Raw genomic sequence first — 16,246 nt, 5'->3', positions numbered from 1 at the left:
TAATTCTGACAAAAATCGAACAGACTCTTTTGAAGATCACTAACATTTTGGGCCAATGAAGATGATGCTAAAGATGGGGAGTCAACAGTTTCAATGTTATGCCATTGATGTTGAGACATGTTTCAAGCATAAGACTCTTCATTAATCCTCCTTAACATACTCATAGTTTCGGCCAATGAAGATGATGCTAAAGATGGAGAGTTAACAGTTTTACCGTTATCCCATTGAGGTTGAGACACTTGTGGCGTTTAAGACTCTCCATTACTCCTAGCTAGCATACTCCTAGTTTCGTGCAATAAAGAGGAAGAGTTGACAGTTTCACCGTTATCCCATTGAGGTTGAGAAACGTGTGAAGCATAAAACTGTTCGTTATAATGCATGTATGAGTCATTAGTTTCAATGTCCTTAAAAGGCATCTGGAGCCTCAAAGTTGGTTACAACACCATTCCTTCCTAATATGGCATCTAAGACTGCCTCCTCACAAGTGTCAAAAATTGGAAAGTTCATAATAGTTTCATCCCCAAACTTGCTCATAAAGCCCTCATCCTGAACATCAAGGTGTACTGTAGTCCTATCATGGTGAGATGGCGAAGGTCGGGAGAGTGAGCAATAAGGGGGTCAGTTCATACTCTAAAGGTCTATCAGGAGCTTCTTCGACATTTAGCTTAAGACTAGAGTTAGGTGTATTACCCTCACCATCATTCATAGTCTCCTCTAGAGTTGGGGTTAGCAAACGCCTTCCTCGTCGATGATAGGCTCCGACTCAATTCTATCAACAATATTGAGAATTCGTTCTGTGATCTCTGCTATATCTCGATTGAATCTAGTTTGATACTCTAAAAATACTTGGAGAGTATCTTCAGACATCTCCTCGTAATAAGGCACATGAGTATAACTAGTAGAAGACTCTCGCGGAACACGGATCATGGGACAATACTCGGTCAAATGGTCAAAGCTCGCACAAATAGCACAAACCGGGCTAATGGTCTCCATGGTCTTTTCTTCACTACCTTTATGTAGATACCTAGACTCGACTCTTTGAGTGGAATCATCGAGTCGGTAATTGTCATCACTGCGTGAACCGTTCATATATGCTTGTCGATAGTCACGAAGACTTCTACGTGGTCGGTGGGAGTCGGTGGGACTCGCCATGAATACGGTTATCATCAAATGACAAATCCATACATGAAGGTGTGGTCATCCCAAATTCTTGTCGATAGTCTCGAAGACTCTTACGGGGTTGATTACCCTCATGCTCATAATCCCTAAAACCATATTCATGGCGAGTCCCACCGACTCCATACATCCGTCGATATTCACCCATGGTCATCCTAGGTCTGTCAGACTCAACTCGCCTATTCCTATCACTAGTCGAACCATTTCTATATAAGTTTGAGTAGTCTTGACGACCTCTAGGTGGTCCACTAGTGTGGGAAATAGTTATAGTAATGTCATCATCATCATCATCATCATCATCATCATCAAACGACAAACTTGCCATGATTCACAATATTCAAGGATGCAAACACACAATCGCAAAATGGGAACAAACACTTATAGAACTAAACAATCACACACAAGTAAAAAGGATGAGATAGAATTCGATACTATCGAGTGATCCTCTCGTTTCGTTCACCTTTCTTCTTAAGCTTCTCGAATCCTTCCTTTACCTTCGCTTTTATGTCTCTTTTGACTTCTTTTCTTGAAACGGTGCCTAAAAAGATAAAAAGATAAGAAACTACAAAAATAAATAAAACAAAAACGTCTAAGAAGCTAATAACACTAAACTAATGAACAAAACAAACAAACGATATCCTAACTACTAAACCTATCCCCGACAGCGGCGCCAAATGATGAGTACGTAAAGTACTCCATTTTGGGACTTTATTTTATAGTCCTTACATGTTAATTTTGATGGAGTTAATTAAATTACATGGTTTTGTAGGAAACTCCCAAAAAGATAAAGAAGTTACTAATACAAGAAGTTCCTAAGGATATTGAGATAGATGTATGGATTGGTAACTATAAAGAGTGAAGTTGGTGAAGAAAATGGTTTGTTAGGGTGCGTTCTGCAGTTTGGCATTTTCTAGGGGGTCATTCTGGATTCTAAGGGATTGAATTATGAGAGACAGGAAATACATTCTGCCCACAGCCCACGTGAATGGGAATTATGGTAATGGTGACAATCAGCAACAAATTCTTAAATCCATCAAAACAACCATGCATTCCCAAGACCGCCTTCTAATTCCTTTAAACCGCCAAGCTTGGGAAGTCCACTCATTAACTTTCTCCCGAACAGCAACTCCAATTTTGGGAAGTTCCCTCCAAATGCAACCGCCAAGCTTAAACCGCCATCCCATGCATACAGGAGGGAAGTCGGTTTGGCAATTTACTTAGGAAGTTTCCAAATTAATTATTTTGCCCAATCTATAAAAGGGTTCAACCCATACAATTGAAGAACACACCCCCACACACTAGTGAAAAGAGCAAGTTTAGAGGAGCAACATTAGAGATAAATTAGCTTCTTTGGGTGCAAGAATTTGGGAGATTCAAGAGCTTCATCGAAGACAAGTTTTGGAGAAAGACGAGGGCTTCACCAACATTAATCCGGTTTTATCTTTTCTCTCTTCCTTTACTTGTTTATTATTAATTGAACCATGTATTTAATATTCATGGGTTTCTAACTCTTCCACTAGGATAAAGGATGAAACCCTAACATGAGTATTTGAAATCTAATATCATATTTATTTTATTATCTCTTTTAATGTGCCTTAATGTTTCATAATTAATCGTACTTCGGTTAGCCTAAGAAACTAACAACTTGGTTCTTAATTGCATGATATTTTAAGTGAAGTGGGTTATGGCTTTAGTTAATTGAGAAGGGTCTTTTATTGCTTTATCTTCTGGAAATTGAAGATTGATTTCTAACAATTTTTGAGTTATCAAAAGAGGATAATAGTTCGAATTAGATATTAGATTTGAATATGAATGTTAGTGGTTAATTCCGATATCCTAGATTTACCAACGTATAGTTTTCCACTACAACTTTGTTTGTTTTCTAAATTTCAATTTTTAGCTTTCTAAACATCTTCTCAAAATCAACTATTTTCTTTCCTAGTTTATTAGTTAATTTTAGGTTTAGGTTTAATTCCAAACAAATCTCTGTGGGATCGACCTCGTAATATTTGCCATATTCACATACGGTTCGTGCATTTGCGAGTTTTAATTTAGTCTAGTTAGTCTATTATTTAGGTTCACTAGATTTCACATCGAGTTTTTGGCGCCGCTGTCGGGGATTTGTTTTGAGGGATTGTTTCTAAATTTGGAATTGATTTTTAAACTAGTTAGTTTAAGAATTTTTTTTTTCTTCTAAAAAAAATCACAAAAATATTTTATTTCTTTATTTTTACTTTTTTTATGACCTTTCTAAATTCTGGTTATTTGTGATTGTTTCAGATTTAGCAAGAAAAAAAAAAAAAGCCTCGGATTCGAGCACTTAAGGGAATAGTGGTCTGGGTCGTCTGCAAAGGTCATCGCCCGTCTAGAACGGGAGGTAATTTTTCTGATCACCCACGAATCTCCTGTAAGTGGGTAATTGTGTGAATTTGTTTGCCTCATTGTTTTGCCGAACTGTTTAGTGTAAGCATTTTAGTAAGGGCACAAAACCCAATTACAAGATAGGAGTTCAGATTTCATCACCGTTCTCTTGCCCATTTAGGAAACAACACTCGCGATCCTAAGCCTCGTTAATAATTAAAATCTGATTTAGACAGTGACCCTAGGGTATCGAGCTCATAGGACCTTCATAAACAACTCGGGAACTCGATTTTTATCTGGGCATTCTCAGAGGAAAGCGTGTGAGCAATTCTTGTCAAAAAGGCCGCCTCGAGAAGAGGAAACGTTTGCCAAAGGAAGACGGTTGTTACAACGTTCATCGTTGGCTGTCTTCCTGGAGAATTGTTTACCGTCTACTTTGATCGAGTAACCCTTATAATACTCATAGTTCAAGTGTTGTGGCGAAGTAGGAGCTGTCTAGATTACTAGGCAAATCTGACCAGCCATTCACTAAATTTACGTCTAATAACTTGTTGCTAGATTCTGTTTAGGTTGTTTAGTGGAGTCAGCTTGATTGTGCTTGTTTCCTTAGGATCTTCGTAGTGAATCCTTGGTTTTCGAAAAAAAAAAATCATCAATGGAAGGATTCTATCCAGACTGCTTGAGAGAATTGGAAGAGAGATTAACATTAGTAGAGTTGCGGGAAAGACTCTCAAGGTTAGAATCGTCGTATGGAGAAAATATCACAAGTCAAAATAATTTTGATCGATCCCGTTATGAAAGTCATAACGTTGATAATCGTTGGAATTTTCATCAACCTCAACAAGGTTGTGTCCCTCAGTTAAGAGATGTCAATAATTATCAACGCTTTAACAATCAAAATTATTTTGAAAATCCGATGGCTAATGGCTATGGTGTAAACAATTATTGGAATCATTACCAACCTCAAGAAGGTTGCGGACAACAATTTGAGTATCCCAATAATTATTCACACATGCAGTATAATCAAGAGTTTAGTGATCCACATATGTGTCAACCGCTTCATCAAAATTTTGAGCAAGTCAATGGGTTTTCATCCCAAATTTCATCTTCATTGCAACAAAGTCTTAGGGACCTGGCTAAGAGCACAGAAAAGTTTACTCAGTTCGCAAATGCATACTTCGCAAGTAGGGCATATAGTGAGTCAAGTTCCTCACCACATTATGAAAATGACCTACTGATTTCTAAATCGTCATCCCATATTTTACTAGAACAGAGTTGTAGAGTTCTTTCTCAAAGCACAATAGAGTATAATCAATACACGGAAGAACCCCAAGAGTATAATCAAATAAAATTTAGGGAAATGATGGATAGAAATTCACAAGACTGGAATACAATAGGTGAGGAATGTCATGACAGTATAGTGTATGCCGCACATTGTGATAATAATTATAGTGTTTCAAGTCCCACTATGCACCAAATAACAGAATGTTCACCCATTCTAAAGGAGGAAAAAGAGTTGATTAGAGAGACTATAATTAGAAATCATGTGACATACCCTATTATTTTGGATGATGAGGAGTCGATGTATGAGGAAGATATTTCTCTTGATAATACCATAGTTGGAACCGAAGTCTCACAGACCGAGGATACTGACATTGAGAGTTCTACTCATACTAGTCATGGTGATATTCCCTTAAGTCATAATGGAATCCTAGCAGAGAATGAAGATGATGAATTGTGGCTTGCTAAAATCTTAAATGAGAGTGATGACTCATTAGACTTAAGTGAGACTTTAGATTTCTTTAGAGACACTAACGACATCATAATGAAAGAAATTTCAGAAGGTTTGTCTGTATCCATACCTAAGTCAGAAATTAAGGATCTTGGACCTAACTTGGAGGAAATTTCGATGCAACATCCTGATGAGCTTACTTTAAAACCTCCTAGTTTGAGTGTGGGTCTAGGTGAACCTGAAAATCTCTTAGATCATTTGGCACCATGTCTTTCGGAAACTCGTGTCCCTTTCATGGAAATACCTGTCAATTCTAACACGATCTCTCTACCCATTTGTCAAGTTTATGAGGATCCATTTTATCCAATGTCAGTCATCTTTAGTGTATTGCCAAACTTAGTGATCTTAGCATCATCTAAGGTTGGGGATCGCCCATTCACTCTAACTGTCTCATTTAAAATGTTATATCATTATATAGACGTGAGATTAAACCTCACTGGATATTTCACATTCTGGGTTGACCCTCACATTTTTCGCTTACTAATTTATGGGGAGTCACCAACCCAGAATCCAGTAGGTCTATAGTAATTTTTCTTTTCTTTGAGTCACCATTGTCTGGCTGAAGACGATAAACTTAGCGCTAACTGGGAGGTAACCCATGCACTTGGTAGGTTTTGGGCCACCAATATCTGGTAACATCCTTCCTTTGACCCTTTTATTTATTTTTACATTTCTCTTTGTTCAATTTTAGAACATTGAGGACAATGTTCGGTTTAAGTTTGGGGATGGGGGAACAAAAATTTGTCCCTTATTTCAAAATGCAAGAGGGTTCAAAAATTCAAAAATTTTGAGTCAATAGAATTATGTGAGGCTAGTTGAGGAATTTTAGCTTGTTAATAGCCTTAGATCTTAGTTGTTATACTATCCTTGTCCAAAGATTTTGTCATGAATGTCGAGTCTTAAGGATATTTGTTAGCTAGCCATATGAGTACTATATAAGTGACGAGTTAGCACTACTAAGAGAACTAGACTAATCATTAGTGGAGACTTAACCCAGTGAGGATTTCTGAGCCTTTTAATGTCCTTCGAGTGATCTCTTCTGCATAAACTCCGAGTAGAATGAAGAGCTACTCAACCTCGCAATTTTTAGAAAAAACTCATTTGATCTCGTGAGTTTAAATTCTTCAACCACTAAGGGTGTCATCAGGAATGCGAATAAACCTCATTCTTGTAGTCTGAGAAACTAGATTAACAGTACCATAGTAGATGATAACAGATCATATCACCATACCACTTATTCCAAAAGAATTCTGAGAGGAAGACAATTAATAAAGGAAAGGAAGAAGCAGTAAAGATCTTCGATGAAAAGATGGTTGAAAAAATAAAAAAATAAAAATAAAAAAAGAAAAAAAAAAGAAAAAAAAAGACAAAAAAAAAGGAGAAAGAAAAATAAAATAAAAAAAGGGTTAAAACCACAAGAAGATGAAAAAGAAGAAATTTTCAAAGGAGTAAAACTTCCGATGATATCAAAGAGTCTATATCCTCAGAAAACCTAGAAATTCCATTTCGACATTGATGTGGCGTGAAAATGCCACATTTAGGTCACTAAACTTTGATTAGTTAGTTCTTTTCGAGTTTTATTTCTAATTATTTATATGTTTTTATTGCTAGGTAGTTTATTTGGGGTTTGGCGTGTAATTCGGAATAAAGAGAGCGAATTATCACATTTTCATCTTATGCGGCAAAAGGGAAGAAAAGAGCACCAGGGGTATTTTGGTCATTTTGGTCAAAATCAGAAGTCAAACAACAAGTGAAGTCAATGACGAGTCCGACGGTGAAAACGGAAGTCGATTTGGAGTTCGGACGGAGAAGTTGTGAAGGAAAGAAGCCGAGGTTCGGTCTTGAAACAACGATTTGATGTAGAAAGAAGCCCAACCCAAGAGCCCAAGGAGGAAGATAATAATAGAGATTCTATGGGCACCTTTTTGGTCCAAGTCAAAATGGCCTAAGACTTAGTCAAGTTTGACTAAGTCAAGTTTGAGTAAGTCAAGTCTAGGGTTCTGTATACACAAGTGAGAAAAAGAAATCAAAAGGGGGACTATTCATCATCTTCAACTTGGGAGGAGAGAGAGGGAGAGAGAAATAGGCTAGGGTTTGGTGTTCTTCATCAACTTCTAGGGTTTGAGTTACTTGAGGGTTTGCTAGAGAGAAGAAAGAGATGGGAAGGAGACCGGCCAAAGCTTGGCCGGCCAAGCTAGGCCGGCCAAAGCTTTGGCCGGAAACAAGAGTCCAACAGCAGCTCGGGTAGCAGCTGCTGCAGGCCGGAACAGCAGCTTGCACGGACGCGCACAAAGAGGAGCAGCAGCTTCAACCGGCACGGGATGGAAGCTTCTCATATGCTTGGATCTTCACGGGATGCAGCTGTGCTTGCTCGGGACGCGCCTGCAGCACGGGACAGCAACTCGGACGGCTTAGGGAGCACGGGACGCGACCACCGGGCAGTAGCAGCCTAGCACAGTAGCTCGGGACGGCCATGGACAGCAGCATCTTGGCCCGAGAGCTCCACATTTGGCCGGATCTAGCTTGTTTTGGCCGGAATCATCTTGTCTTTGGCCGGATTTTTCATGGTGTTCCAGCAACCCTCTTGATCCGAAACCATGGGGCTTTTACTTCTCATGTCCTTGGGTTGCTTCTCATGTGGTTTGATTTGATTTTGAGCTAAAATTTCTAGAGAGAGAAATCTAGGGTTTAGCTTTAATGGAGGTTGTGTTCTAATTGGAGAAGATGATGGTGGTCGCTATGGAGAACCCAGAAAATTGCTAAGGGGAGATCGGCTGCAACTAAAAACTTATATTTTCCGACGATCCTAGCCTCGAACCACATTGAAAAAGGGGGATTCTTTCATCATTTTCTTTCCATTTCTTATTCAATCACCATGTTTAGCTAATCTTAGTGTGTCGATTATATGAGATGAAATGTGATGAATTCGTGATTATGTTTAATATGATTTGATGTTTTGATTATAAATTGATTTTCATTTATCTCGATTATCGTTTCGATCGTATTTTCATGTGTCTTGTCAAGCACTTCGCATAGTTAATAGACGAAACGCGATATCGATCGTAGTCTAGGTCATAATTTCATGTGTCTTGTCATGCACTTCACATAGTTAGGCGACCAGACAACACTTTCGTTGACTCGGGATTAACCGATTATGATGTTTGTTTGACTACGTATGATCTCCGGATATACGTAGTGCTTATAGATATCACCTTAGGAGTCGAACATCGATTATACTTTGAAACATTATATCGGACTACATATAGTCGTAGGTTTATCATTATGGATTTCCGGGTTCGACACCTCTTTCATTTATTTGTTGCCTCCCGACTCTTGTTCCTCCTATACTTCTCTCGAATCTCTCTCGCCCGTTTTACTTATATTGTTTAGTTTAGTTTATTTTACTTGTTTGCTTTAATCTCTTTTTGCTTATTCATTAAAAACCCCCATTTATCCTTGTTTCTCTTCTTTTTAGTCTAAGTTAGCTCTTAATATCTAGACAGAGGGATAAGACCCTTCGATATCCACACTACCTTCCTATCCTTGGATCGATCCCGGCTTTGCCGGATTACTACTTGATACCTCCGCTTGGGTGTGCAATCTTTTCGGGTGCATCAGACATCATATCTGTTATCTCTGGGACGGTACTGTTAGATATTTAATCAGGTGAGAAGATGAGTGAGCTTCCCCATCCTTAGTAAAGTGGTTGAATTCCTTCCATGAGATTGTTCCTTCTGAAATTTTAGTCCTTCTTAAAATCATGTGTTGAGTCCATTTCCATACTCATACTCACACATACGAGTAAACCATTCTGAGTGACTTTTATTTCTGAGTGTATGTCTGTGAGGCTGAAGTCGAGGCGAAATGTATTAGGATAGGGATTGAGGTTTTGCTTTCTTAGACCTGAAATGGTGCTCATATTGGCTACCAACGGATACTTTGAGTTTAGATTACTAGTGAGAAAATTTTAGTACTTGAATAGTGTCTCAAACTTTGATCTTCTTCTATTAGCTTTCTAAAGTCTGACGTTGAGTGAACTAGTTCTATTTTGACTCCTCTTAAAATCTAAATAGTTTGAACCCTATTGTATTTTTGGAATATGAATTTTGTGGGTACATTCACTGGAAACCCTCACGAGACACAACTGGTCCACTAGGGGGAACCTAGGGGTTTACGGCTTGTTGCACGTGCTAAGTGCAATCGCGATTGCCTGCGAAAGTGAGTTATGATTTTTATTTTCTTAGTATAGTATTTTTCTGTTTTGCTCGAGGACTAGCAAAATATAAGTTTGGGGATGTTTGATGAGACGTAAAGTACTCCATTTTAGGGCTTTATTTTATAGTCCTTACATGTTAATTTTGATGGAGTTAATTAAATTACATGGTTTTGTAGGAAACTCCCAAAAAGATAAAGAAGTTACTAATACAAGAAGTTCCTAAGGATATTGAGATAGATGTATAGATTGGTAACTATAAAGAGTGAAGTTGGTGAAGAAAATGGTTTGCTAGGGTGCGTTCTGCAGTTTGGCATTTTCTAGGGGGTCATTCTGGATTCTAAGGGATTGAATTGGGAGAAACAGGAAATACATTCTGCCCACAGCCCACGTGAATGGGAATTATGGTAATGGTGACGTCATCATGACATCACCGTGACAATCAGCAACAAATTCTTAAATCCATCAAAACAACCATGCATTCCCAAGACCGCCTTCTAATTCCTTTAAACCGCCAAGCTTGGGAAGTCCACCCATTAACTTTCTCCCGAACAGCAACTCCAATTTTGGGAAGTTCCCTCCAAATGCAACCGCCAAGCTTAAACCGCCATCCCACGCATACAGGAGGGAAGTCGGTTTGGCAATTTACTTGGGAAGTTTCCAAATTAATTATTTTGCCCAATCTATAAAAGGGTTCAACCCATACAATTGAAGAACACACCCCCACACACTAGTGAAAAGAGCAAGTTTAGGTTGTCATATTCAAAATAAATCTCGGTATAGTATGAGGAAGACGATGAAAAGAAAACGATGTTCAGTGGCGATTCAGATGAACGACGATGTCATCACCGAAATACTTTCAAATTTACCAGTCAAATCTATCCACCGGTTCAGGTTAGTATCCAAAACGTGGCGCTCTCTATTTTCTAGCCCTAATTTCATTAAACTTCACTTTAATCGTGCTATTGAACAAGACAGATCTAGTCTCCTTCTGAGTGACTTAAAGGGAGAGAAATTTTACCTCATCAGTGGGGATTTATTGTCATCTAATAAAACTCTCAATTTAATCGATTACCCATTCATCTCTTCTGGTAAATCCAAGATCATCCCTGAGGCTTGTTGTAATGGTTTATTTTGCTGCAGTTATGATCGCCAGTTTCACATCTGGAACCCATCTACTAATCAATATAAAACAATACCAGTTTCACCCTTTGAGTTATCAAAACTTCCTGCGACTAGTGCTTCGTGTGGGTTGGGTTATGATCTTAGGTTAGATGATTACAAGTTTGTGATTATTTATAGCTTATTGGATGGAGCTAATTTTTTTAGTGGGATCGAGGTCTACACTTTAGGCTCTGAATCGTGGAATCGAATTGAATACATTCCTTACAAAATCCTTAAACCTTGTCGTGTTAATGTGTTTCTTAATGGAGCTCTTCACTGGATAGCAACTCGAGCCCCTGTAGCAGCTGGGAGATATTCCTCCTCCTATGATGTTATACTGTCATTTGATATGGTTCACGAGACTGTTAAGGATGTCCCATTACCTAAGGAATTGAACACCAAATCCTCAACCTTGGGTGTTATGAGAAAACATCTTTGCATATTTGATAATAACAAAAGTAAGGCTCAAACTCAAGTATGGGTAATGAAGGAGGAGGAGCATGGTGGTGGTGGTGGGTCTTGGACTAAACTCTTCTCCATTCAAACAGACAATGAAACTCCACTCAGTTTTTACCTGAGGCCCATTAAGTGTTTCAATAACGGTCTCGTGCTATTCCAGAAAGGTAAGACCGATTTAGTTTTATATGACCAGAAGCAGAAAACTTTTACTAAGCTAGGTTACATATCTAGTGAGATCCTAGCAATCAGTTATGTTGGGAGTTTGGTTTCACTAAATTCTACAACCTATTTCAAGCAAAGCAAGAATTTAGTAATCTAAAGTACTAATTCATGTTTGTGTATCAACTTCATATTTATTTCAATTTATGTTCTTTTTTTCATCTTCTACTAAATTTAAAGAATACTATGAAATTTTATATATGCTTCTTCAGTTGCTTAACCACTTTCAGCCTCTCTTTCTATTTATTTCAACTTATGTTATTTTTTCATCTTTTACTAACACTAGGGTATATCCCGTGCTCTAGGGCACGGTCACTTATATCATTCAAATGTTACAAAATTTATTTTATATTTTACTGAGAGAGGGAGATTTTTGTTAGTTATTATTTTTGGGTATTATTTTTTTGTTTCTTTTCTCTTAAATTAGTTATTATTTTATTGAGAGAGAGAGAGAGAGAGATTTTAATTTCTTTCTTTAACCCTTGAAATTTATTTTGTTTCTTTAATTTTTAAATTAGTTATTTTATTTCTAAGAAGGAAAAGATTATTGTTTTTTAAATAGGTAACTTTATTTCTACGAAGGACTATATTTTAAATTTTGAGAAGGGCTTCCAAACAATATGCATAATTAAATAAAGATGTTTGTCCCAGTCATCATTTTCCCTTCTGTTTTATATAATAGATTGTTTACGCTATAAAATAGGAAGTAGGGATGTGGTATGGTATAGTAAGATTGCTGCAAAAAAACACTAGAATAGAAAACCCTCAGGAAAATTGAATTCATGTGAATGCTTAAGAAAAAGCAAGAATACTACTAGTTTATTGGTTGCAACTTTATTCCAGCAGAAATTTAGTGGAAGGAGAACCTTATTCAATATGTAGTCAGGTTACTGTAGATTCTTTTGTTTTCTCGATCCCTTTTTTATACTCAATGAACACAATCAATTGGAAATGTGGTATTCTTATTCTTGTTATATCAATTTGAATTTAGGATTGGAGGGAGTATGAAACAACAAGAGTATTTTGTCAACAACCCATGGTGAGAGGAACAAAATTCTTTGTTGGTAATGACTCTGAAACTTCTTACTTTTTATTGTTGAAGTTAGATTTTCTTAAAAGGGTATTTGGTTTCTATTTGATTATGGTACAAAGTTGTAAATCTCCTTACTCCATTTTTTCATTAATATGTTTAACAATAGGTCAAGAGCAACCGATCGATTGATTCTGCCTTAAGACCAATCCTCTAGCTATTGTAATCGATTCTCCCATTCAATTCTTTTTCTGTGATCTCGCATCTACTGCCATAATTTTCTAAGGTTTTGCGTTAGAAATTCTCCGACAGGTACGATTACACTCATCTCTCTCTGGTTATATTCATGATCTCGGCATTGAATCAAATAACTATAGATTTGAAATTCATTTTTTCCACTTATGTTTGTTGGATGATTTTGGACCAAATCCTGATCTGATGAAGTTATTCGTTTATTTTGAACTATCTTATTTTGGAAACCTCCTTCTCGTAGGCAGTTCTTTGCTGATTTTGTTCACTGATTTGCATATTGATTCATTACAGGATCATGCTTGTAATGTTGGTGCTAATTGAAAGTCCTTACTGAAAGCTGATGATGCACAAAAGTCGAGACGTTGACTGACGTCAGAAAGTCAAACCTTGACCTGAAGTCCAACGGGTCAACCCGGCTTAAGGCTGCAGAACAGCTAAGCCCTCGACGTTCCAGCCACCTACACCCATAACTGGTAGGTCAGCTAGGACAAGCTAAGAGGCATCAACTCTCTTTTGCCCCCGGCACAGACAGATCAACCCTGGAATCCCTAAAGGAATGTGGGGAGTCTGAGTAAGCTACGCCTCTGTCTCATACCCTAAACTGGGTAGACAAGAAAGTGCCTACAACTTACTGACTCAAACTCGGGATCTCTTTAAAAGATCCCAGTCGGTTACAGTTCTTAAGTGTTTCAGCAAGTTTGAGTTTCAAGAGTTTAAGAGGAGAAAGTACTTCCCCAAAGATCTATCACTTCGACAAGATATGTACAAAGTATCTTTAAACGTAGGAACTTCCACTTATCTAAGATAGAGATAGACTCTAAGGGAAACCTTAGATACTCACAAGAGGAAACTTATCTAATGATTTGACGGCCACCGCCTCGCCAGAACCACTAATCAAAGTCAGCCTAACATCGCCTATAAAAGAGCCCTCCATCGTCTTTCAGAAGACCCCTTGATCTCCCTCTAGAAATCACCACTTTCCCTGAGTAACACATATTCGTCCCTCCAAAAGGTTCAATCAATACTCAATCTTTTACTGCAAAGAACACCCTGACTGTCTTGAGCGTCAGAGCGGTTTTCGAACCCTTTGCAGGTTTTCCCCAGGAATCGAGAAGGCTGGAGAAAGGAGCGGGGAGTTGGAGCAAGGAACGAGGAGCAGGAGGAAAGAACGAGGAGCAAGAGTAGGAGATAGCGAAACAGAGCTAGAACGAAGAGCAGGCGAAGGAATCTACTTAACTTAACAGAATATTCAGATATAACGGAGGTTGTCATGCATCAACTCCCTTTTCATGCTAATATAGAGAAAAGTGTGTTGTTCTTGTAATTTCAGAGTTTTATTTACTATTCAACTTGATTTTGTCAATATCGTTTATTCGTTTTCAATTTGACAATTTGATTTAGTTTCTGTTAAATTGAATAGTTAAATTACCTCTTAATCCCAGCGATCGAAGTCAATTTTGGGATTTGTTTCGATAACAAATGAGGCGGGTATGCTTGGTGCAAGTTTGTTATGCGTATCAGGTGGAGTGTCATTGGTCCAGTTGTTATTTCAGGAAATGATACCTGATAATGAATAAAATGTCCAGACGTTGACTAACGTCTGAAGAGTAAAGATCAGACTTAAAGTCCAAATTGGGTCAACCTGGCTTAAGGCAACTGGTTAGTTGAACCCTTGACGATCCGTCACATACTCCTCTAACTGGGAGGTCGGATAGAGGAAACCAGCCCTGTAATGCCCTTGGCATGAACGGATCAGCCCTGGGGTTTCTAAAGGAATGAGGGGGTCCACGTAGGTTCGGTCGATGCCTTACGCCCAGAACTAGGAAGGTAAAAGAGCACTAGTAACCTACCAACTTAATCCTAGAATATATATAGAGATCTCAGTCGGTTACAGATCTCTAAGTGTTTAAGCAAGTTTGGACTTCATGCGTCTAAGGGTGGAAACTTCTCCCAAAAGATCTATTTCATTTGCAGGATATCTATGAAAGATCCTTGAACTTAGGAACTTTCATCTATCTTGAATACGAGATAAATACAAAGGGAAAACTTCCTTCCACGAGAATCACCGCCGCCTCTTGAGCCTATAAAAGGCCCCCAAATCGTCCTTCAAATGAGACGATCTCTGAACCAATAAAAGTCACAAGAAACTCTGAGTTCTCACAACTCGTCTCCCAAAAGGATCGATCAATATTCATTCTTTTACTGCAAAGAGCACTCTGACTGCCTTGAGTGTCGGAGCAGTATTCGAACATTTTGCAAGTTTCCCCCTTGAGAACAGACGATTTGGAGCAATGAGCAGGAGCAAGGAGCAATGAGCAAGGAGTTGGAGCAGAGAGCGTGGATAAAGAGTAAAGAAGCAGAAAACAAGAGCTAGAAGCAAGAACACTCTCCGGAATCTAACTTAACAGAATATTCGATCATAACGGAGGTTGTCATGCATCAACTCCCTATTTAATGCTGATATAACGAAAGGACATTTTTTGACATCAGCATTTGGCGCTAGAAGGAGGGCATCTCTCCAGCAAAATCATCAGTTCGGTAACCCAAACTCTTTTCATTACTTTTCCAGTACTAACTGTTTGCTTAAGACCCTCAGGCAAACATGTACTCAGAGGAACACACTCCTCACGAATACCAGAACCTGATACCCAACGTGGTTGAACTCATGGTCGAAGTTGAACAACTTAAGGTTGACCGCATACGAGGGAATAAAGAGGTAAACAATTACAAGAAAACCTCCGTAAGGCCAATACGGCCAGGAAAAGTGCAGCACCGGAGGAAAGAAAGGAAGCAATCAGGATGCACGCCTGAGGACTCTTCTCGACGGGCAATGCGTTCTCGACCGGAACCCTGCAATTACAACCTAGCAATCAGATGCACTTAGAGAGCATCCTAGACGAAGATGGAGTACGGGATCCAAACTGCCCGTACATCCCTAAAGCCAAGGGGGTCGACGAAGGATGTACCGACGATCTGACGGTCTGCGAGGTGCTCATAACTAAGTAGCGGAGCTGACCCGGGAGAGAGAAGAAGAGAAGCAATGGGGAAGAGCAGTAATACACCAGCCCCCTCTCAACCAGGAGATATTGGAGTCGGAAAAAGCCAAAGAATTTAACTGTCCAGCACTTCACCACTACTACGGTTTGGAAGACCCAGGAGTGTTCATCAATAATTACACTTCAGTAATGAACCTCTATACCACCGACCAGAACATGTGGGGTGTGGTTTTCGCCACCATACTAAAAGAGCCAGCCCTGGCATGGTACCAAGCGTTGGCGCCAAGCTCAATCAAATCTTTCGAACAACTCACCCAAGTCTTCTGTGACGCTTTCTAGGGAAACACTACAATCAAGAGATAGACCGTCGAATTGTTCAATGTGGTCCAAAGTAGGAACGAATCCCATGCCACCTACTGGTAAAGGTTTCGTAACCTCATAGTGCAGATCCCCGACTTAGAGTCAAAAGTCGTGTTCGCCGCCTTGAAAAGGAGTCTACGACAGGATGACATCATAGAGATCTCCAGCCAATGGCCAGACACGCTCGCAGAGCTGATAGAAAAGGTCCAACAATTCATAAGAAA

The 16,246-nt window shown here is 38.8% G+C and overlaps 2 protein-coding genes across 10 annotated transcripts in view; both read left to right on the top strand.

Moving 5' to 3' along the window:
- Positions 1–7,395: 7,395 nt before the first annotated feature.
- LOC147567637 (uncharacterized) overlaps positions 7,396–16,246 on the top strand; it is a 185,084-nt gene continuing 176,233 nt past the window's right edge. Inside the window, exon 1 of the mRNA XM_086654269.1 lies at positions 7,396–8,212. The gene's annotated coding sequence lies outside the window, so the exon portion shown is untranslated. The remainder of the gene's footprint in view (positions 8,213–16,246) is intronic.
- Positions 10,034–14,102, top strand: LOC147567648 (F-box protein CPR1-like). 9 transcript variants are annotated; one of them, XM_086654268.1, is made up of 6 exons: positions 10,056–10,436; positions 10,686–11,329; positions 12,376–12,448; positions 12,584–12,726; positions 12,958–13,139; positions 13,760–14,102. In XM_086654268.1, exons 1-3 carry the CDS (start codon positions 10,327–10,329, stop codon positions 12,390–12,392), a joined length of 771 nt encoding a protein of 256 aa, XP_086510394.1. In that variant the 5' UTR covers positions 10,056–10,326; the 3' UTR covers positions 12,393–12,448; positions 12,584–12,726; positions 12,958–13,139; positions 13,760–14,102. The 9 variants fall into 9 exon arrangements, with proteins under 9 accessions (XP_086510387.1, XP_086510394.1, XP_086510392.1 ...); XM_086654266.1 differs by having other exon boundaries at positions 12,958–13,678; XM_086654261.1 differs by having other exon boundaries at positions 10,034–11,329; positions 12,958–13,678.

The sequence above is a fragment of the Eschscholzia californica genome, unplaced genomic scaffold, assembly GCF_041429995.1.
Source record: "Eschscholzia californica isolate CP2 unplaced genomic scaffold, dmEscCali1.0.p SCAF_1, whole genome shotgun sequence".
Lineage (NCBI taxonomy): Eukaryota > Viridiplantae > Streptophyta > Magnoliopsida > Ranunculales > Papaveraceae > Eschscholzia > Eschscholzia californica.
The sequence above is the reverse complement of the archived record's forward strand: the minus strand, read 5'-3'. Positions and strand labels throughout refer to the sequence as shown.